General features: G+C 38.5%; 4 protein-coding genes across 9 annotated transcripts; 2 read left to right on the plus strand and 2 right to left on the minus strand.

Annotated features, from left to right (window-relative positions):
• The first annotated feature begins 1,634 nt into the window (after positions 1 to 1,634).
• Positions 1,635 to 5,649, plus strand: LOC104824810 (phosphatidylinositol/phosphatidylcholine transfer protein SFH8-like). The gene is made up of 14 exons (XM_010556979.1): positions 1,635 to 1,912; positions 2,348 to 2,651; positions 2,792 to 2,891; positions 2,977 to 3,243; positions 3,340 to 3,417; positions 3,536 to 3,637; positions 3,746 to 3,795; positions 3,891 to 3,990; positions 4,082 to 4,180; positions 4,275 to 4,388; positions 4,540 to 4,669; positions 4,761 to 5,170; positions 5,334 to 5,408; positions 5,509 to 5,649. Exons 1-14 carry the CDS (start codon positions 1,879 to 1,881, stop codon positions 5,545 to 5,547), a joined length of 1,902 nt encoding a protein of 633 aa, XP_010555281.1. The 5' UTR covers positions 1,635 to 1,878; the 3' UTR covers positions 5,548 to 5,649.
• A 70-nt stretch (positions 5,650 to 5,719) lies between these two features.
• LOC104824811 (phosphatidylinositol/phosphatidylcholine transfer protein SFH3-like) lies at positions 5,720 to 9,970 on the minus strand. Of its 2 annotated transcripts, none has more exons than XM_010556981.1 (14): positions 9,780 to 9,970; positions 9,191 to 9,254; positions 8,833 to 9,082; positions 8,645 to 8,744; positions 8,277 to 8,543; positions 8,055 to 8,132; positions 7,805 to 7,906; positions 7,651 to 7,700; positions 7,424 to 7,523; positions 7,139 to 7,231; positions 6,863 to 6,968; positions 6,458 to 6,783; positions 6,251 to 6,322; positions 5,720 to 6,011 (listed from the first exon to the last, which is right to left on the minus strand). In XM_010556981.1, exons 2-14 carry the CDS (start codon positions 9,234 to 9,236, stop codon positions 5,994 to 5,996), a joined length of 1,608 nt encoding a protein of 535 aa, XP_010555283.1. In that variant the 5' UTR covers positions 9,237 to 9,254; positions 9,780 to 9,970; the 3' UTR covers positions 5,720 to 5,993. The 2 variants fall into 2 exon arrangements, with proteins under 2 accessions (XP_010555283.1, XP_010555282.1); XM_010556980.2 differs by lacking the exon at positions 9,780 to 9,970 and adding an exon at positions 9,610 to 9,754.
• Positions 9,971 to 10,584: 614 nt separating this feature from the next.
• On the plus strand, positions 10,585 to 16,114 carry LOC104824813 (bifunctional dihydrofolate reductase-thymidylate synthase 1). Of its 5 annotated transcripts, XM_010556985.1 has the most exons (15): positions 10,585 to 10,742; positions 11,049 to 11,199; positions 11,351 to 11,459; positions 11,984 to 12,043; positions 12,145 to 12,207; positions 12,296 to 12,372; positions 12,599 to 13,023; positions 13,381 to 13,726; positions 13,829 to 13,873; positions 14,073 to 14,138; positions 14,501 to 14,562; positions 14,883 to 15,048; positions 15,322 to 15,445; positions 15,559 to 15,665; positions 15,788 to 16,114. In XM_010556985.1, exons 7-15 carry the CDS (start codon positions 12,602 to 12,604, stop codon positions 15,875 to 15,877), a joined length of 1,428 nt encoding a protein of 475 aa, XP_010555287.1. In that variant the 5' UTR covers positions 10,585 to 10,742; positions 11,049 to 11,199; positions 11,351 to 11,459; positions 11,984 to 12,043; positions 12,145 to 12,207; positions 12,296 to 12,372; positions 12,599 to 12,601; the 3' UTR covers positions 15,878 to 16,114. The 5 variants fall into 5 exon arrangements, with proteins under 5 accessions (XP_010555287.1, XP_010555286.1, XP_010555285.1 ...); XM_010556984.1 differs by lacking the exon at positions 11,984 to 12,043 and having other exon boundaries at positions 11,348 to 11,459; XM_010556983.1 differs by lacking the exon at positions 11,984 to 12,043.
• On the minus strand, positions 16,093 to 18,896 carry LOC104824812 (protein HYPER-SENSITIVITY-RELATED 4-like). The gene is made up of 4 exons (XM_010556982.2): positions 18,182 to 18,896; positions 17,429 to 17,788; positions 17,073 to 17,355; positions 16,093 to 16,507 (listed from the first exon to the last, which is right to left on the minus strand). Exons 1-4 carry the CDS (start codon positions 18,559 to 18,561, stop codon positions 16,112 to 16,114), a joined length of 1,419 nt encoding a protein of 472 aa, XP_010555284.1. The 5' UTR covers positions 18,562 to 18,896; the 3' UTR covers positions 16,093 to 16,111.
• Between the last annotated feature and the right edge of the window lie 3,160 nt (positions 18,897 to 22,056).

The following is a 22,056-nucleotide window of genomic DNA, read 5'->3' on the forward strand; positions in this document are numbered from 1 at the left end:
ACCCCAACAAGATCGAGAAATTAACATCTAGCCTATAACATCTTAAAAGTACTATTCAACCCTCGCTAGACGTTGAAAATAGTTATGTATGGTAATTACCTACAAGTATATAACGATTTTCAACATAAAAAAGAGTCAATAGGAATAATTAACTTAAATGCCCATTCTAAAAATTACCTACATTTAATATAATATTTTTTATGTTTCAAAATATTCTATTATATATTTTCCTTTTTTTAGAATTTAAATAATTGGAGAATAAATTTTTATTTCAAAATAATCATTAAATTTAATGTCTTAATATAGGAAAAATGAAAGCTTTCAAATCCATATTTATTATAATTTGAATATGATCAATTTTCTAACTACATCCTATTATATTTATTCATATCTATTGAAATATATTTCTAATGGCCGATTTAAAACCAGTTGAAATTAATTTAACGAACTAGTGAAATAAATAAAAATACTGGTTGCAAAATAAATATTATCACCCAAATAATTCCGATACGCAGATTAATCGTAATAAAAAAACAAAGAATGGGGCATCATTCTAAACGTAATAAAAGTATAGGGATGACTTCGAGAAAGAACAAAAGTTCTCTCTCGCCATCATTTGCTTTCGCGCCGTCGTTTCTGTCGGCGAATTTTCTCACTCCTTTTTAATATTCTGTTTCATTTCTTATATATTTTCTGCGTCACTGACGTTACAGGGCTACCGCTCGTAGATCCGTTAAAAATTCTACCTACGGTCATTAATGACCGTCGGATCTTCCTCGGTTGGTGTCAAAAGTATGGATATTGCACATTTCATATTGTTTTTATGTTAATTTCATATATGCCCCAGTTTCTTATCTTTATTTCTCTTCGAGCCATATATTTTCTTTTAGAGATTTGTGCGCCTCACATCCTACCAATTACACAACCATGGTTTCTTTCATCCAGGCCTATTTCTATTAGCCTCTTATTTATATTGGTTTTCACACGTTTATTCCTTGATAAGTATTTGGATAAATTTTCAACTTAAAACGAGGCTAAAATAAAAACAATTTATAATTCTAAATTACAATTCAAAATATGCATTTTACAAAAAAATCAGATAATCATTAACATGATTTACATTATCTATATATATAGTAGAAATACATATTTTTAATGGTTTGTGTAGTTATACTTGATAAAATTTTAGTTTAAAATTTTTACAAAAAAAATTAGTTTAATATTGAATATAGAATAAAAATGCAATTAAACTATCAAAGTTTGATACAATATAAAATTTTCAAATTTAAAATTTTAAATATTGGAAATATTATATAAATTATTAATAAATGTTATGTTATTCATTTTTTTAAATATTGAAATCAAATAATTATATCAAAATTCATTTCTCAATTTTATTATAAAAAAATTAGACTTGAACCTAAAATAATTGCATGATGTAATCTATAGATGCATGCTATATCGGGAGGAATTATGATATATACAAAGATACAATTACTGTCGGGGTCACAATAGAAATCAAATAAACTAGTAGGGTCAGTACTGAATAATTACCTAAATGTTGACCGTAAAAGCAAAAACAAAATATTAAAATAAAAGGACATTTAGGTGAAGAAACCAGGAAAGTCCTTAGTTCGCTCCGTATTTTACTCGGCTTTTGCTTCTGAAACCTTTTAATTTTTTTCCCCATTTTGATTTTTGCGTTTTTTCCGGGGCCTTCCTGATGATGTGAGCAGTCGGATTCGCAAAAATTGGGGATTCTTGCTGGTGCATTGATCCGTGGATCAGCCATCTTCTCAAAGATTTGAGGCGAGCGAGATAAATATTTAGAGGAGAGGTAAAATTCTGCTTCTGTGGATTCAGGCGAAGGAATCTGAGATGTCGGGTCCGCTTGATCGGTTTGCAAGGCCATGTAAGGAATCCGATCTACTTTTTCTGCTCCAATTCTTTCTGTGTAATTTTTTTTTGTGTGTATCTTTCTGGTTGGTCCGATTCTAGGGTTTCAGTTTTGGCGTGAGACTTGAGCTGGTAAAGAGAGAAAGTTTGCGCTTTTCCCAGTGTTTGATCAGTGTTCTGAGCTGCTCGGAAATGGTTTTAGGCTGAAATTTGAGAATTTAGGTACTACTTTCGGATGGATTTTGAACAGATTAGGTAGTTGCTCCGTGGAAATGTCACTTCTTGAAAGCTGTTGTTTTAGATGCATAATCAGTCTGGAATCTGCCTATTTGACATCAATTTGTCTTATTTCACTGAATCGTAATGCATTAAAATGATTCTGAGTTTTCGCCAATTGTTGGATACTTTGCCTTTGTGTTTGGCGAAGATTTTAACTATTTCTTATCAACAGGTTTTGAGGGACTCTTGAGCAGCGATGAGAAAAAGGAGAGAAAATCCGACTTTGAGAATTCCGAGGATGAGAGGAGAACAAGAATCGGTTCTCTGAAAAAGAAAGCGATCAATGCATCGACAAAGTTCAAGCATTCTCTCAAGAAAAAGAGTGGGAGAAGAAAAAGCGACGGCCGAGTCAGCTCTGTTTCCATCGAGGACGTGCGGGATGTTGAAGAACTGCAGGCTGTTGACGCTTTTCGACAAGCATTGATAATGGAAGAATTGCTTCCCGAGAGACACGATGACTATCACATGATGTTGAGGTTGATCGGTCTCAACCTTGTTGTCTTGTCATGCATGTCTTTGGTTCTTTTCATGTTTCAGAATCCAGTCTTTGCTTGATTTAATCCACTCTAAACATGATGTTGGCAACTGATTCTCTCTATATGTTACTCTCATTTAGGTTCCTTAAAGCGAGGAAGTTTGACATTGAAAAAGCAAAGCACATGTGGGCTGATATGCTTCAATGGAGGAAGGAATTTGGCACTGACACTATTATTCAGGTACCTGTATCTTACTGAAGATGGTTGACCTCTGCTTCCAATCAGTGAAGCAACTCTACTTATTCTACCATTTTGATCTTGACAGGATTTTGAGTTTGAAGAGGTTAACGAAGTGCTGAAATATTACCCACATGGTTATCATGGTGTTGATAAGGAAGGAAGGCCTGTGTACATTGAAAGGCTGGGGAAAGTTGATCCGAACAAACTTATGCAAGTTACAACTATGGATCGATACGTAAAATATCATGTAAAGGAGTTTGAGAGGAGCTTTATGATCAAGTTTCCCTCTTGCACAATTGCTGCAAAGAGGCATATTGATTCAAGCACAACTATTTTGGATGTTCAGGGAGTGGTAATTTCCTTTCATTTCTAAAAGTTGCTTGCATTATTATCCAAGGTGTGACAAAATGCTGAGTTATCTTTTGCTTTCCTTGTAATTTATTTGCAGGGTCTGAAGAACTTTACCAAATCTGCTCGGGAACTTATTACACGGTTGCAGAAGGTTGATGGAGACAATTATCCTGAGGTAGTTTCCCAATTGCAGCTAACAAAAGAAAACTGTTATTGTAGTGTTTGTTCTGGAGATGGGGAAAGGAATTATTCTGAATCATATTCTAATCTCAGTTTTTGGTTAATTCATGTAGACCCTCCACCAAATGTTTATCATCAATGCAGGGCCCGGATTTCGGCTGCTCTGGGGCACTGTAAAGAGCTTTCTAGACCCCAAAACAACTTCCAAAATTCATGTATGAAAATAAATTTTATTTTTGGAGCTTTATTCTAAAAGGCTTGCCTTAACTGGACAACTCCCAGAATATAATTTTCCGCTGTTTCGTTTTTTTTTTTAAATTTAGGTCCTCAGTAACAAGTACCAGAGCAAATTACTTGAGATCATTGATTCCAGGTGTGTGAAGCCGAGCTTTGGTGTATTATTTTTTTTTCTTACTCCTTTTTTCCCTCTAGTTTTTGCTCATTCTAATGTATCTTCACCTTTTATAGTGAGTTGCCGGAATTCTTGGGAGGTTCATGTACTTGTGCAGATCAAGGTGGCTGCATGCTTTCTGACAAGGGTCCTTGGAAGAATCCAGAAATTTTGAAGGTAAACTTCCTGGCCTCATCTCTTCACACCTATGCTTTTTTTTAACAATCTTGCGGAAAAAAACAACTGATCTTTGCTCATGTTGTTGCAGATGGTTCTTCATGGGGGAGCACATCGTGCCAAGCAGGTCGTGAAAGTTTTGAACAGCGAGGGGAAAGTCATTGCTTATGCAAAGCCATCTTATCCATGGGTATGCAATTGTTAATTCATAGGATTAATTAATCATGTTAACTTGTAGCTTAGCCGAGCATATCATACCTAAACTTTAACAACATCTAAAACAGATCAAGGGAAGTGACACATCCACTGCCGAGTCAGGTTCTGAAGCTGAAGATATTGGATCTCCAAAGGCCGTGAATAGTTATCCTCATCTCCGTTTGACCCCTGTCCGCGAAGAGGTAGTGCGATTTCTCTACTATCTAGTTCTTGGTCCCGTAATAATATGTAACAGAATAATATGGTTTTTCAAACCAAATTCTGCTGCCATTGCTTCTTCGAAACTTGCATGAAGTTTATCAAACTGTTCTAATATTATCTGGGACTTTGCAGGCGAAGATTGTTGGCGAGACAAGCTTGGCTTGTAGCTTTCCAGGATACGATGAGTATGTCCCCATGGTTGACAAAGCTGTTGATGCGAGCTGGAACCTCAAACCCACAATCCAGAGAGTCCCCTCAAAAGGTAAACTTTTTTTTTTAACAAATACATTATACCCAGTTTTCGTATCAAGCAATCGAAAAAGGAGATTGAAACTCGGGTCTCTTATATGCAGGAGCATTGATGGCACCCAACACCCCGAAGGCTCCCGAGAGAGATCGTGCTAAGGTTCTGATAATGTTCATGGCAATTGTTATGGCCGTTGTAACGTTCTTCCGCACAATGTCGTGCCGTGTGACCAAGAGGCTTCCTACCCCAGCTAACGGATCACAAAACCAAGGGACCGGTACGGAGCTCACCTCCAATGGTGGAATCCAGGAGGAATTCCGCCCGCCTTCTCCTGCTCCGCCGTTCACTGAATCTGATCTCCTCTCTTCTGTACTGAACAAGCTAAACGAGCTCGAGGAGAAGATCGGCACTCTCCAATCAAAGCCATCTGAGATGCCTTGCGAGAAAGAGGAACTTCTGAACGCAGCTGTCTGCCGCGTGGACGCCCTTGAAGCTGAGCTGATATCCACAAAGAAGGTAATTTATCTTATGAACGACGACCCTCAGTACTAAGTATTCGATTATGGTATTCGCTGAAGTTTCAAACTTTTCTTATTGAAAAAAATAAGTAAATTTGAATACTTTTTTCAAGGTCTGAACAAAACTGAATGGGTGTTTTGTCTGGACATTGATTGAGCAGGCGCTTTATGAAGCTCTGATGAGGCAAGAAGAGCTGCTCGCCTACATTGACCGCCAAGAAGAAGCAGAATACCAGGTCTGTCCTATTTTCTCCACGCCCAACCAAAAGAAAAAGAAAAAAAAAACCCTAATTTCAAAATCTTCGACTCATTTTCATCTCTTGTCTTTGTCACCAGAAGAAGAAGAAGAAGACGAAGCATCTCTTCTGCTGGTAAAAAGACAGCAGAAATTTCACCTTTGGGGGATCTTCGTTTCGTAACTGATGTAAAGAATCAAAATGTTTCTGCTAATTCAAAGAGCTATCTTTTCCTGTTTAATTGTTTATGATGGTGAGCCACGTGGAGAAGATATCCATAAAACAATCCGAACTTTTTGCAAAAGTTATTATTATGATGTAATTATATATATATATATATAACATATAATTTAATATTTTACATATTTTTTTTTCTGGTCCTCGTTGATGAATATCCCCCGGTGTCTTACAAGTAGGTGTTAGAGACAAAACATTGAATGGGAAATGAAGCTTTAGGTACCAGAGTACACATATATTTACGAAAGAACAAAAGGAGAAAAAAGTGTCTGGGTGGCACACAAACGAGCCTCAAGATGTTAAGCCCGATCTTGAACTTGCTCCTGCCATAATAGCTCTGCAAGTCTTTCAGAACACGAAGAAGAACTGCAAAAAAAAAAATAATAATAATAATAATAACAATCGAATTGAAAAAAGTACTAAAAAGTAAAATTTAGCCAAGTAAACAGGAACAGGAAGAATATATAATCTTTTTTCTTGGGGTCTTTCTCAGAAGAAACAAGAGACAGCAAAGAGAAAAGATTAAGAAAGTTTCGAAGGAGTGAAGATTGTACGGTGTAGTTTGCAAATGCATATATGTATGTAGGTGTGTATGTATACATTACCTTCTTCTTTTTCTTCTTCTTCTCGATGTAGGCGAGTATCTCCTGTTGCCTTGACAGCGCCTCGTCCAGTGCCTTTTCCGTCAAGAAAACACAAGAAAGCAGGCGTAAGCATAACACCATATAACCGAATTCACATGCATTCAACCATACATAAGATTCTCTCTCTATATATATACACACACAAACAGAGAGAGAGAGAGAGAGCACCTTCTTGGTTTCGGACAACTGGAGCTCGAGGTCGTCGACGCGGCTGAGAGCGGAGTTGAGCAGCTGCTCCTTCTCCGGGGAGAAAACAGGCTGAGAATCCAAGAACTTGCACTTGCCCTCCAGCTCAGCCATCCTCTTCACCATCTTCATGTAATCCTCGCTCGACACCTCCACCTTCCCTCCGTACGTGGTCGCCTCCGTCAGCTTCCTCGGCATGTTCTTTGTCAGCCTCATCACCGCCACTATTCCCATCACCAGCGTCATCACCCCTCCGAACAGGTACCCTTCCCCTCCCCTCTTCTCCGACGGCTTCATCGTGTAACAATCTGCATCACCAACCAATATCGGTTAACTGTATCCGGTTTGGTTCGGTTAAGGTTGTACCGGGGGGAGATTCATACGGACCTGCAGGGTCCTTGTGGTGGAGACTTGTCGGCCAGGTAACATCCATAGTCTTTTCCACCATTGGGATGAACCTCTCATTCAGGTCAGCGAATTTGTTCTTCTTAACCTGTGGTTTTTGATTTCGATCATAACTTTATTCATTCAAAAGATACAAAAAATGATGAAATAAACTTGCAGCTGCGTCTGCATCGAAAGATTCGTATCCCTTCGAGTGGCTTTACCAAAAAGATTAGTGCCGAGAACGTGAAGAAAAGCTTGAGAATTAAAGATTTCTACCTTTGATTCCGTCATTTCGTACTCTGAGACTGTTTTCTCCTCGATGTCTGACAAGATTTTCCTCGTGCACTTGCCTTCCCCGTTCTGAACCATCTGTATACATATTCCAACCCAGTTTCACATTTCAATCCACTGATGTAATAAACCCGTCTTGTATCAGTTAAATCCACGACAAGACTCTTGTAGCTATATATGTTTCATAGTTTTTGCAAGGGAGAGATTTGGGTAATGGAAACGATTAGGGTTTATATATGAAGTTTGATTCTATATCCGAAGTGTTGTTACCTTGAAAATCTCGGGGTCGTTCCATGGACCCTTGTCTGAACGCATACAACCGCCATTGTCTGCGCAGGTGCAGCTACCACCCAAGAACTCCGGCAGTTCACTTTATGACAAAAAAGGAGGAAAAAAAAACAGGTTCGGAGTTTCGAGTTTTAGGGTTCTGTCTGAGAATTAGTCCTATATATGCCCAAGCGAAAGATCAAGATTTTCTAAGTTTATGAAACTGTTACTTGGCATCGATGATTTCAAGAAGTTTGCTCTGGTACTTGTTGCCAAGAACCTGATTTACCACCAAAAGCATAAAGAATTCTCTACTTACAATATATTTCGAGAAACTGATATGGCGAAAAAGCTGTGTATTATAAAGTTTGGATCTTTTGTTACATGAATTTTGGCTGTGGTCTTGGGGTCGAGGAAAGATTTGACGGTGCTCCACAGTAGTCTGAACCCATGACCAGCATTGATTATGAACATCCGGTTCAGTGTCTATACATACAAATGAACACAAAGACTCCATTATCAATCTATGTATGCAATATATATATATATATATGTAACTTACCAATATATATATATATATGTAAATCAAAATGTGTTATCATATAGTTTCGATTAAAATGTGTATTATTTATACCTCAGGGTAGTTGTCACTGTCGATCTTCTGAATACGTTGAAGGAGATCCCTTGCCGCCTTACTGAAGTTCTTAAGCCCCTGAAAAACACACAAACGCAAAGCCAATAGAACATCAAATGGCACTTCTGTCCGGGCGACATGATCTATATATCTCTTTCCAGCATCGTCATTTTCATAAATAAACACGTGGAAATATTTGTGATTCGGTATTTCGATACGTACGACTCCTTGAACGTCCAAGATGGTTGTGCTCTGATCGATGTGTTTCTTGGCAGCGATGGAGCAAGCGGGGAACTTGATGTTGAATGTCTTCTCGAATTCCCGCACATGGTATTTCACGTACCTGTCGATCGTGGTCACTTGCATCAGCTTTGTGGCGTCGACTTGGCCGAGTCTCTCGATGTAAACTGGCCTTCCGTCCTTGTCGACGCCATGGTAGCCTTGTGGGTAGTATTTCAGGACTTCGTCTATTTCCTTGAACTCAAATTCCTTACAGAAATGGAAGATGGAGAGTTTCAGACATAACCCAAATGGGGAAAAGATGATATGTGTGGGTGTGTGTATGTCAGAAGATGTCTTGTTTTCCTGACCTCCATGATGGTGTCTGCTCCGAATTCTTTCCTCCAGTTAAGCATATCGGACCACATTTGCTTCGCCTTCTCCATATCGAACTTCCTTGCCCTCAAGAACCTGAGATTTAACCAAACATATGAAATAATGGGTCATTCTCTGGTCGGAAAGATTACATCATTCTGATATGGGAAAGAAGAAGAAGAACCTAAGCATCGTGTGATGATCATCGTGTTTGGAGGGAAGAAGCTCGTCCAAGATAAGAGACTGGCGAAAAGCATCAAGAGCCTGCAATTCCTCAGCGTCGATGTCGTCTTCGATGATGGAGACAGAAGTGACTCGGCTGTTTCTCCGGCCCTTCTTGGTGAAAGAGGGTTTGAACTTGTTCGAGGCATTGATGGCTTTCTTCTTCAGAGATCCAAGCTTTGTCCTCTTGTCATCTTCCGACAACTCAAACTCTGTAATGAAACACCAAACACAAACCCCATAAATCAGAATCTTCGCGAAAAGATTTATCTCCTTGAGGAAGAGGAAGAACATGCTCCAGAGATGTGATTTCTCGTTACCTAGCTTGTTATGTCGATCGAGATGTCCTGTCATCACGTCCGTCATGTTTAAAATTCTGCTCGCCTGTCGGGAAACACGCATGTAAATGTCGGTGAATCGATTTAACACAGAACTTTGCTGAACATGAAAGGGCAGATGAACCAAAGATCAATACGAGGAAAACAGTATCGCTGTTTCTTGGGTGACAATCAATTGAAGAAAAGCATTTGATCAAACAGTTTCGTCAACACAATACATGCGTGACATGATCTAACGAATCTCGAAACCAAAAGTTTGGAATCTGAGGAAAATTTCAGAAAGCAAACAGACGACAGAATGGAAGCAAGAGTATCTGAAATGAGCAAATATCCAGAAACAGATTCAGACATCATGGTATTCTTGAACAAGAATGAATGAATCAGAGAAGAGAGAAACCCACGTTTTCTGGGAGGCTAATAACCGAAAGGGGTAAAATATCAAGGGGGTTCGAAAGAATCGAAAACTTGAAGCATTTAGAGAGACATTCAAACAATGAGAGAGAGAGAGAGAGAGAGAGAGAGAGAGAGAGAGAGAGGAAGAAGAAGATAAGAAGGCAAGATTAGATTTTACCTATAGGGGAAGAACCTAAGAAGGGGGAAAGAGAGGTGTATATATCTCCCGTGTATCTCTCTCTCTCCAAAACTTAAACCCCCAAACAAAGACAGAGAGAGATATCTACGAGAGAGATGGAGAGAGAGAGAGAGGGGAGAGGAACAGCCGTTGTTGTCGGGATTTTTTCTCGTCTAGATTCAGGCGAGCTTTGTTAAGAAACTAATCTTTTCTAATCCACACCTATATGTCAACACAGTAATGACAAATATACATTTTGAAACGAATCTGACCTAAAATTAAACGATTTTTTCTTAAAAAAAAGTTTCTTTTCATATTTTAATTTTTCTTAAAAAAGCTTTTCTATTTCCGACAATATAATTAAGACCAACATGCGTTTCCGTTCACCAATTTTTTTTTTTAAAAGAAACTGGTATAATATTTTTTTAAAAAAATAACAAATTAATGATGAACCATTTAAATGTTCGTTTCCTCTAATATCATTGCATAAATTAAATATTATATGGACCGACCATTTAAATGTCGCATTATGACTTCATCATACATCTGTGATATGGAATCTTAAACATACAACTAATACATCTATCAATCTAAAACACGACAAATATTACATATTATATATATATATATATGTATATGTGTGCGTGTGTGAGTGGTCATCCACTAATTGAGATAAGGAAATCAATAGGATAATTAGGTTATGGATTGGATTGTTAATTGGGCCTTAACCAATGGGCCGACCATTTCTTTTTCCCCGTCTCGACGATCGTTCTTAGATGATTATAATTTTCTTTTTCGCCGGTGACAACGTCTATGGCGGAGGCGAATCTCCTCCGTCCTCTCCGGCGATTTGTAGACTAGGATTATCCGCTGCAGACGGATAGAGAATGCGTGTTCAATCTTTGGAGCGATTTGAAGCAAACTGCGTAATGTTGCGAGCTACCATTTCTGCCTCGATCCGAGGTGAGAAATTTCAATCTATTGGATCTTTTTCATTAGTCAGATCGAAGGTGGGCGTATTGTAGTGGGGAATCGTTGAACTGTGATGCTTAATCTATCGAAATCGTCTTTGCAATGATATCTGGTAGTCAAAATTAGATTTCTGGTTCTACGTTTCCGGGAGCTCACGGTGGAATTTAACCCAAACTCAGTCAAATTTGGGGGAATTTATCTGACCAAAGAGGCCTAGAAATGCCCAATTGGTACGAAATTTGATTTGTTTCGGCGAAACGCTCTTATCGACTCGGTGCATTGTCTGGTGGGAAACAGGAAAGCTCTTGGAGGATCTGCTTTTTAGCGCCTCAAGGAGTCGTGTACAGCAAGATAACCAAAAAATGTCTGCTTTGAGGTACATAACATTTTCGATTCGAGAACGACATTGCAGTGATCCCCGTAAAGACAGAACATGTTCGTGCTTGAGGTACAGAACAGTTTTATGCATTCACCTACTAAAATATTCATATTTCCCCTAGAAGCCTTGACACTTGCGGTTTTAGTGTCCAGTCCACCATTACTCCCGACAGCTAACTTGGTTCTGTCAGTGTAGTAACTGGAAATGTTTTGGTCAGTAGGAAAGAGAAGGTTCATTGGTTTCTTGATGCCATGATTCATGAATGTTCACCCTGGAGATCTGAAGCTGGTGGGAAGGGGAGGCCTTTTCATCGTTCTTCTCCTACAGATGTAAGTTCTACAAATGCCTGAAACTCACATCTTGACTCAGAATCTCTCTTTGCTCTTTTCCTTCAGAAATTTCCATCTAAAACCTTGGAGCAGCAAAATTTTCAAACCTTTCATCGTACTTGTGGATACCCACATCAAACTGAATATCTGTTATTAGTATACCTAGTGATTCTTTTGATTCACGCGCAAATGAATGTTCTAATTGGTTAAGGATAATCAGAGCAATAGTTCATTTTTATTTAACAGTTTGTATGATGTATTTTTGGATCTAATACCCTTGATCATTTGGTCTTTCTTTTTTTATTTTCCCATTCTTGTTGATATTTTTGTTGACATTAAGATTTCACTTTTTGTCGTGGAAAAAAGAAACCTCCATCTCCTATTTTTTTATATACCATGGGAACATGCCATGTGAAACGACATTAAAAAACTATACAATGTAGAAAATGTGTTGGTGAACCGCCCAGCACAATTGGGAAGTACACATGAATAAATATTTGTTTAATTTTGTCTGGGTATGATAGTCTAGTTGCATTATGAAGGAATCATCCATCTGGACCCCTCTTACTTGACCATTAAAAAAAGTAAGATTGATTTGATCTTTAATATTTTTTTTTACTTATCTCGTAGAAAACGTGCACAGCTAATTGGAAGGATTGAGTATATTCTTGATTTTTCATTTTAGGATGGATTAAGATTTAAATATATGAAGCATACTCTGCTGCATGAGAGCTTCACACAGTGTCTGGTAATGATACACTTTATCAGACAATACTGCATATGATTCAAATGCTTTTTGGTGGAAACTTCCCTCTAATATTCCTTTTTCTTTTCAGTTATTTGGGAAATCATTTTTCTCCCTCCGGGTTGACTTTCTTGATCCATCCTGAGCTCCAGATTTGATCAATCTCAGGTTCTTAAACAGATCTCATTTTCCTGGTTTCTTACATTTACGTTTTTAGTCTTTATCATCCTTGATTTTCCTGTTGATAAACCTTCATTCTTGGATCTCTGCTGTCTTCTCATAAGATCCTAACACATTCTTATTTCATTACAGTTGTGTCTTTGTAAGTTAATGTTTTTAGGATTTCTGTATTTAAGATTGATATTTTCACTTCCGTTGGCTGTTTGTGTGTCAGCTTATGGCTACTGATAATGTGGCAAACAACAATGCTAAAGGCTCACCCTCAGTTGCTAAGATAAGTTATCAGGTTGTCATAGCAGCAACGAGAGACATGGGTCTTGGTATGGATATGAAATTGCCATGGGATCTACCGACAGATACGAAATTTTTCCATGATGTTACCACAAAGACATCTGATCCTAGGAAGAAGAATGCAACTATCATGGGAAGAAAATCGTGGGAATCTACTCCTCTCGAGATTCGTCCCCTCCCTGGTCGGCTTAACATTGTTTTGACGAGGTGTAACAATCTTGACATTGCCAATGACGAGAATGTACTGGTATGCGGAAGCATGGAATCCGCTCTCGAACTTTTGGCCAGACCACCGTTTTGTTTGTCCATCGAGAAGGTCTTTGTCATTGGGGGTGGCGATTTATTAAGGTTTGCATCCTCCGATTCTCTTGTTTTTGGAGTTTCTGTTTCTAGATGTACAGAGAATTTTTTTTCCTTTTCTAAAATCGCCTTTGACAAAAATTTCAACACTTCAGAACTTGAGGCTGAAAGAGTTATGGTTTTTGTTTCGATCTAGACATAATTGATTGTATCTCGGTTGAAGTGATCTTTTATCTCTATTAAAGGAATACTTTTGAGTTTAAGGACCCTAAGTTGAATGATAGAAGTACGAATTTAAAGGTGTAAAAGAATATATAACTCAAACACAAAATATGGCTCAGAAGAACAACTGGGTATTCAAGATCTCATCTTTTTTTGTTGATAGTTACTGTGATCTCTATGCAGGCATTATATGAATGCACCCAGTTGTGACGCTGTCCACTTGACCGAGATTGATATAAGCATTCCATGCGATGCATTTGCACCAAGGGTGGATACTGCCCTCTACAGGCCTTGGTACTCATCATTTCCTATTCTGGAAAACGGAATTCGATATAGCTTCAATACATACGTCCGTATAAAGGATGCTGGTGTTGATTTTGAGAAAGAACGGTGTTCTTTCTTGCCCAATATGGTTTTCGAGAGGCATGAGGAGTTTAATTACTTAGATCTTGTCCGAGACATTATATCTAGTGGGGACATGAAGGAAGATAGTACGGGGAATGGTACTCTATCGAAATTTGGCCGTCAGGTGATCTGTCATAAGTATCTGTTTGTCATTTAACCCTATATAGTTTACACGTCTTGCAGTTAATCTGTAAGTATTTTTTTTTCCGTTTTGATTCATCTGCAGATCCGGTTCAATCTGCGCAAAACTTTCCCGCTTCTAATGACCAAGGCATGTCTTCTCTTGCTCCTTTCCATACCCTTAAAAGCACCTTAAACCAGATTGGTTCTTTTCCACCCAATCTCCTTCCCCGCATCTGTTGTTATCAGGCAGTTCACCTCGTTTTATTGGTCGTTCATGTAATAAGAAGAAAATCTCAGTTTTATTTTATAGTAGAAATTGATTATGATGATTTACTGTTCCCTTGCAGAGTGTAGTTTGGCAAAGCGTTGTTGAGGAAGTCCTACGGTTTATCAATGGTTCAATCAATTGCAAGGTAAACTAAAAACAAAATGAAAGTGTATGCTCTGTAGGTCAACATTTTCTAGTGTTTGTCACATTTGCTTCCTTCCACAAATCCTGTTTCTAGAGGAATCAGTAACTTGGGCCTTCACATTGGGTTTAGTTCTAATACTGATTGGCATGGGTCTATTACAAATCTCATCCAAATCAATGGCATCATCCTGGAAAACTAGCTTTTTTAATACAGGTTGCCTGTAATATTCTTATAAGCCATCCAACAATGTTACACTTACTCGATGCGGAATTATACAAGACAAATTCATTGGCTGGTAATCTGGTGTAGATTGACCTATTAGGAATACATATCATATCTCATAATGTCTTATGTGTTGTCAGGTCCTTCAGGAAGAGTGTATCCATGTAGGAGACACCAGTGGATCCAGACAACATCTTGAAAGGCAAGCATCAAAATTTTCAAAAAAAAAACAAAAACATATCATTTTTGTACGAAACCAAGACACAGTGAGTTTCAGTTGAAAGAATGCAAACGAAGAGTTTTTGCTGATTAGCATGTTACCTAATCGAGTACAGAATTGACAGTATTTACATTTTTGGTTGATGAGACCGACTCACTTGCGTTCTGTAATAAGATTGACTGCCATAGAAGACTGATCACAACTAGCATGTGAACTCCACTGGACTGATGCTAGGATTGTGATATAATTGATGATGATTCATGATTTTAGCTTCTTTGACAGATAGTTTCTATAACCTACAGGCTCACTGATACCGATGCAAATCATAACGGCCAGGGATTCCATGAGCTCCCAGATGTTATAGACAAGATAATGAAGAATCCTGATGATCGGAGGATTGTACTTCCATTTTGGAATCCCACAGTTCTCAACTCGACAGCAATTCCTCCTTGCCAGATGTTTGCACAGGTTAGCACTTTTATTTGTTTTGTTCTTGTTTTGAAAACTTAGAACTTGTAGCATTCCCACCATAAATATTTTAAATGAATCTGATGTATAAAACATGAACCATAATCCAGGGCCTGTGAAAGATGACCGGATTTTCACTGGCAAGAAAATGGAAGAAGATACCAATAAAAAAGAGAGAAGAAACTCAATGTGAACTAACATTTGAAAACGATGTTGGGAAACAGAATTTTTGTACAGAATGGAGAAATCTGTGATTTGATCTTGTTTTTGCAGTTCTACGTTGCGAATGGGGAGCTATCATGTCAGGTGTACAAGAGCTCGGACGAAATTGGTCATGGAGTTCCTTTCAGCATAGCTGCTTATGCTCTTTTGACATGTATCATCGCTCATATTTGTGGTAAGTAGTTTCCACTTGAGCTAACAGACAAAGGAACCTCCTTTACAGTTTACCTTCTGGCTGAAGTATATAATCAAAACCGAGATAAAGCTTTGCATTATTCATGTGGACAGATCTCGTAGCTGGTGATTTCATCTATGTGATTGGAGATGCCCATGTTTGCAGAACTCGGATCAAGGATTTACAAGAACAGCTTCATAGCTCCCCAAGACCATTCCCGGTCAGTACAGTAACTTGTTAATAATATTCATTCACTGGTTTGTTATGTTCTGTCCCTTTCATGACACAACTCGGCTCTTTTTTTATTTGCTCAACTGTCTCATTGGTGTATCTGTGAAACAGATGTTGAAAATCAATCCCCAGAAGAAGAAACTCGATTCTTTTGAGGCTTCCGATTTCGAGCTCATGGGCTTTAATCCTCACCAGAAATGAAAATGGCCAGAAAACCGGGAAAAGAATCCAATCTAAGGTTTGGCCAATCTACCTTTATGATTCCCATTATCCAGAAAACGCTCATTGAACAAAGGAGGAATCTAAAGACCATACCATGATTCAGATACATTCGTGAGTCCATTTATTTGGGTGTTTTTCCAATGACTCGACTTGGTAGATTATATTCATTAAACTGTATTATTGGTCGATTCCTTCGTGAGAAACTTATTACTACTATTCTTCTATTTTAGTCTTTGTTTCGTTTTCGGTATCACTCTTCTTCCTCTTCAGAAACTCGATCAACCTCTCCAACGCAACGTCGGCTGCCACATTCTTCATCAGCTCCTCAGCCACCTCGGCAGGGGTTGCTTTCGCCGCAAGCAACAGATCCTCGGCCTCGGCCAGGAGCCGGTCGTGGTCGGACTCAGACACGCCCAGGTAGTTCCGGACGAGGAGCCTTAGACCGCACGGAGTGCAATAGGACATGTGGACATGGACGTCCATTCGTCCAGGACGGAGGAGGGCGTGGTCGAGCCGTTCTTTGTGGTTCGTCGTGAAAATGATGATCCTCTCGTCCCCGCAGCTCGACCACAGCCCGTCCACGAAGTTCAGAAATCCCGACAGAGTCACCTTTAAAACACATGAACAACCCCATTAAATATCATGAGTATAATATTGCTATGTCTCTATCTTAGTCAAATTAGACTTTTTAATTTTCGGGATTTAGGGCTTGGTATTTCTGTTTTCGTCTAGGGTTCGATTTATTCGTATTCGATTTTAGAAATCTATTCATTTGGATTTTATATTAGATTCGGTTCGGTTTCGGTTCGAGTTTGTTTTTTTAATTCTAATTTATAGTTTTTTAGGTTATTTTTTTTCATTCCGTTCAAGTTTGATGTTTGATTTTTCGGGTACAAAAATATAATAATTATTATTTATATCGGATTCGGTTTACGAAAAATCGAATCAGTTATAATCAGGAAACGTATTGGTTTTTATTTTGGTTTTTTGGTTTTAGTTTTTGGTTTTTGATTTTTTATTTTTAGATTTTGTTTTTTTAAATACAAGAAAAAAAAGTTTTTTAGTTTTAAATTGATTTTGTGACGAAAGTATTGTCATTTTTTTTAGATTTTAAAAACTCCAGAAACTACGCCTATAATTGATACTTCGTGGTAAGACGTCGTATCGTTTTTACCTGGGTTACTTCTCTGTGTCCAAACGGGGTCGTCATGACGGTCTCCGGCGAGAGCCGGTCCCGGAGCTGTACGGAACAGTCGATGTCCTCGACGACGAGGATGGATTTGTTCCCCGTCGACATGAGAATCTTCTTCAGCTCAGAGTTCCCTCTCACCTGCGTCAGCTCCAGATCGTACACATCGAACTGCAGATGATCCGCCATGGCCGCGATCAAGCTCGACTTCCCCGTCCCCGGAGGCCCAAACAACAGGTACCCTCTTTTCCATGCCTTTCCTACCTTCCTGTGATCAAGAAGAACCCGAGTTCAGACATGATCTGAATCAGAAAAAAAGTCGATTTCTTTTCTACTTGTACCTGTAGTAGTCTCTTCTCTTGACGAACATCTCTAGATCCTCCATCACCGTCTTCTTAACGTTGTCGTCCATGGCGAGGGTCTCGAACCTCGCCGGATGACGCAGAGGGACACCTTCCCACGCGCTCCCTCTCATCCCAATAATCCTCTCCTGCGAAAGCGTGAACAGCCTCGGCGTTCTCTTCCTCTTCATCGATTCCTTGGCCTTGCTCATAATGTGTTCGATGTATTTCCCCAGAACGAGTTCCCTGTGTTTCTTGTCGAATCTCAGCTCGTAGAACCTCTGTTCGGACATTGAAACAGAGTTCCTTTGATCCATGTCCGGATATACCCGTCTCGGGGGGATTTCTCTTGACAAAAACCTGTCGTCATTGTTACTCGTTACTGGTTTATAAGCCAGAAAATGTTACATCATCGACCAAACCAAGAACCATGTTTTGGAAGAACACAACTATAAAACATGTTTCTGTCCATTGTGTTTTTAAGAAATTTATATCAGTTATGATTTCAACAAAAGATTTCAAAAACATTTCTTTAGAGTTTGGAGAAGGTAAAGGATCTTGATCTTCCGGTATAGTGTTTTTCTTGACTGAATGAGTTTCTTTGCTGCTGTGTATACAGCCAGATATTGATTTGATATTCATAAAACTTGGAAATCTTGCTTCTAGGAATGAGCATAATAAATTTTCAACTCCTAAAGAAATCACTTTGTCTAATTGAATGTCAACGTTATAGGCTAATGTACTATATATAACCTCCATTTCAGCCTGACGCCATCGAAGTTGTCAATGATCTCTTCGCCGCCTTCCATGGAAATCGATGTTTTGTCCTCTCCGGAAGGGATGGAGACTCTGATTCTTGTGGCGGAAGGCGGAAGGGCTGGTTCAAGGTAGAGCTCGGCAGCCTTGAAGAGACGGTTGATCATCATACCATCCAACTCTTCAATCACAACGGTTAGTTCGGAGGAGAAGGAAGAGAACAGTTTTCTGAGTTTCCGATATGTGTAGTTGCTTAGGTCATGAGGAATGTATTCCCGAGCTACCGAACGGACAAGCATGGCCGTCGCAGCTGCAGAAGCCACGAGGGATACCACGGATTTCGCCCCGGGAGATTGGACGCCGGAGAAGAAAGACATGGTTCTGGTTTCGGGTTTGGTCGGTTTTCCTTTGATTGTGGAGAAAATGGTTGAAGGGTCTTGTTTGGATGGTGAGCAAATTTATGAGGGAGTGGGGAACTGTGAGTGAATTGCCTGGAAAATGATCCATGGAAACTGTCAGCTTTGACTTGTGAGAGTTGACGGCCGGCGAAGACTTGGAACAAAACCGAACGTCTTGGTAGTGCGTAAAGAACGGGTTGACCATTATGAAAAGGTAAGACATTATTTCAATGATACTGTGCATTGACTCGTATACTTTTTGGTAATGTTTTGTCAGATTTTTCTTTCCGCACTTAATTCTTGTAGATTTAAATCTCACAAATATAAAAAAAAAATAGCTAAACACATATTAATTTATGAAATTATTTTAGAACTTTTAAACTCTAATATATCATCAACATCAACATCGTCTTATAAAAAACTCTTCATTCATTCTGATTTTGAGTTAATTTTTTAAAAATTTGTAACAATTTCAAATCATTCCCTAATTATTCGTTCTCATAAAGTCTAGATCTATCTTCTCTAATAAAGAATAAAATTTTATAGAAAACGGAAAAGAAAGGAGTAAGTTCTTACAATAATTTTCTTCCTCTCTTTGTTCTTTTTTTTTTTTGGTTACTTGAGGGCGTCTGCTTTTGTGTCTAAGTGGGTAGTTAAGAAATTATTTTAGAATATATTTTTTTAAACTCTAATGAAGAATGAAATTTTATAGGAAATATAGGAGAAAGGGGAAGTTCTTACAAGAATTCTCTTTGTTCTTCTTTTAGGTTACTTGAGGGCGTCTGCTTTGTGTTAAGTGGGTAGTTAGAGAAGGGTGCCAACGAATGGCTGTGTTTTCCAATTTCTATCATGCGAACGAGGGAAATAAAAAAAAAATACTTACAATTTTTAATAGATTTTCTTGTTGGTTGGATTCAAAAATAAATATTTATTAAGCTTCTATCATATATATTTAGTTTCCCTTTTAATTAATTTAAATTGCGGGGTCTTCCTCCAAATGGATGTTTGTAAAAACATAATAATAATTGGCTGTCTTCCTCCTCCTTATATATTTCTAATTTTCTTTTTTTAATTATATTTCGTTTTTACCTATATATTGAATTGTTTTCAAATTCAATTTAGAAACTTGGTTTTTGTGGGATTAGGACAGTTTAGTTTCCTAGGAACAAGTTAAGGATTGGTATATATTTTATCCTATGTATCTTTCCTGGACTAAAAAAACAAATAAAAAATAATTAAAATAGGAACAAGAAAGCCCAAATATACTTAAATGGGCTTAACACCAACCATTAAATCAAAAAACCATATGAGGCCCACTTTAATATATGGTCCAATTTAACGTATTAGGATTAAAAAAATTAATTAAAAACAAACATTCATAATTTAATTGCACCTTAACGAGGGGTGACCGGTCCTGACAAAACCCCATACGGTCTTATATGAACATCCGATTTTTTGAATGTTCACTGTAACCAATGTGATTATTTAAAGTCAACGGTGATAGATCCTAAGAGTTAGCAAAAACTGGAAACAAATTATATTATACATAGTCATGGATATTATAGTTACGTAAAGAATTCGCTTGTAGAATACGGTTTTTCTAAATACTTTTAAATATATCGATTAGTTTGGTTTAATAATCGAATAATTGAATTGATTTTAATCGTAATTAATTCGAATCCGATATAAAAATTAAATGTTTATAAATTCTCTAGAAAAAATCAAACCAAACCGATTAAAAATTATAACCAAAAAATCTTTGAAAAATACATATTTTTATCAATAAAATCTGACACCAAACCGATATTTAATCAAAATAAATTCAAACCAAACCAAATTGAATTTATCATAAATATAAAATAATAATAATTTTCTAAATATCGAAATAATTGAACCCTACTATTACCTAACCAAAATCCAAAATGGCTCATCTTGTTTTCACATGTTCATAAAAGTCAACGATGGTTAGATCCTAAGATTTAGCAAAAATTGCAACCAAACTATACTCTATAGTCACGGATATTTTTGTTTTGAAAAGAATCCTTTTATAGAATAGAGTTTTTTTATACACTTTAAAAAGTCAACTACACCCCAAGAGATAGCAAAAAAATGCAGGCACAAACAATATCTTATAAATAATCATGGATATTTTTGCAAAGAATCCCCTTATGGAATATGGTTTTATACTTTCGAAAGTATAATCTGTTGGGCCTTAAGGGCCCATTTGGTGAAAAAAGAGAAACCCTCTCTTTGCGTGAGAGGCTTTTCCGAAGCTGTGCGTTTCGAGTGTTTTAGGGATAATACCCTAATTGACTACTAATTATCGGGTTGCAATGGCACGGTGCTCGAGAGGGGAGAAGGTTCGAGAGAGGAAGCGATCGAGAGACAATCCGAAGGGTTGCGGTTCTTCCGGCGAAGCGGAGGAGCGGCGGCGGTCGGCAACACGAGACGGTAAGGTCAAAGACCCTAGGTGAGTTCTGTAACTCGGTGTGTGTTGTGTCTCCTTTCCCGGTGAGCCTCCAATCATTGATGTGGAGCGCCACCGTCTGTTCTTCTCGACTGTTTCTTTCCGCCTCTAGTGGATTCGCCGGCACCGTCCGGCCGAGATGTAGGCCCGAGGAAACTCGGTAACCGAACTCGTTAAAACCGACTGTCTTCTTCTTCTTGCACGTACGAGCGTCGGAGAGAACCGTGAGAAATCCGATATCCACTTCACAAAGTGGTATCAGAGCTCCGGTTACGATCCAGGGAGGTAAGTTCGCCGGAAAAGGTGAGGTAATTTAGGGTTTCGGTTTCGGTTTCTCCGAGTCGAGTCTGTGTGAGCGTCTTGATCTGTTTACTGAGTGTTTTCAGTCCATCGGAGGAGCTTATCGGCGACGATGAGAAACAGATCTGGGAAGTCTCGGTGTCGCCGGTGACGAGATTCGTCAAGGTGAAGTTTCTGGGAGTCGACGCGGTGAAGACTCGTCTCAGAACCGGTAACCAGGTGAGTCTTTCGACTCGGTTCTTTATTTTCCGCATTTTTTCTCCGATTTGAGTCCGAGTTTCAAAGGAAACTCGGTGAAACTCGGCGGAGAAAGTCCGATTCCGGCGAAGCTCGGTCCGAACTCGTCCGAGTTAGGGCTGAGTGGAGGGATCGGGTGAGTCAACGTCCGAGTCAACTCGGCATAGGATAATTGAGTCCGGTTTAGGTCAATTCAGGTCCGGTTTAGGTCAATTGAGTCCGGTTTAGAGCAATTCAGACTAGTTTAGGGTGATTTAGGTCTTGGTTAAGGTCTGATTTGTCTGGGAAGGGCTAGAATTGTTCGGTTCAGACCAATAGGGTCTGATTGGAGGTAATTAAGGCCGGTTTAGACTGGTTTAGGTCTAATGCTAGGGTCTGTTCGTCCAATTAGGCTAGAATTAGACCGTATAGGTCAATTGGGTCCAGTATTTGATAAGATCAGATTGGTTTTAGGCTGGTAGAGGTCTGTT

The sequence above is a fragment of the Tarenaya hassleriana genome, unplaced genomic scaffold (assembly GCF_000463585.1).
Source record: "Tarenaya hassleriana unplaced genomic scaffold, ASM46358v1 Cleome41, whole genome shotgun sequence".
Lineage (NCBI taxonomy): Eukaryota > Viridiplantae > Streptophyta > Magnoliopsida > Brassicales > Cleomaceae > Tarenaya > Tarenaya hassleriana.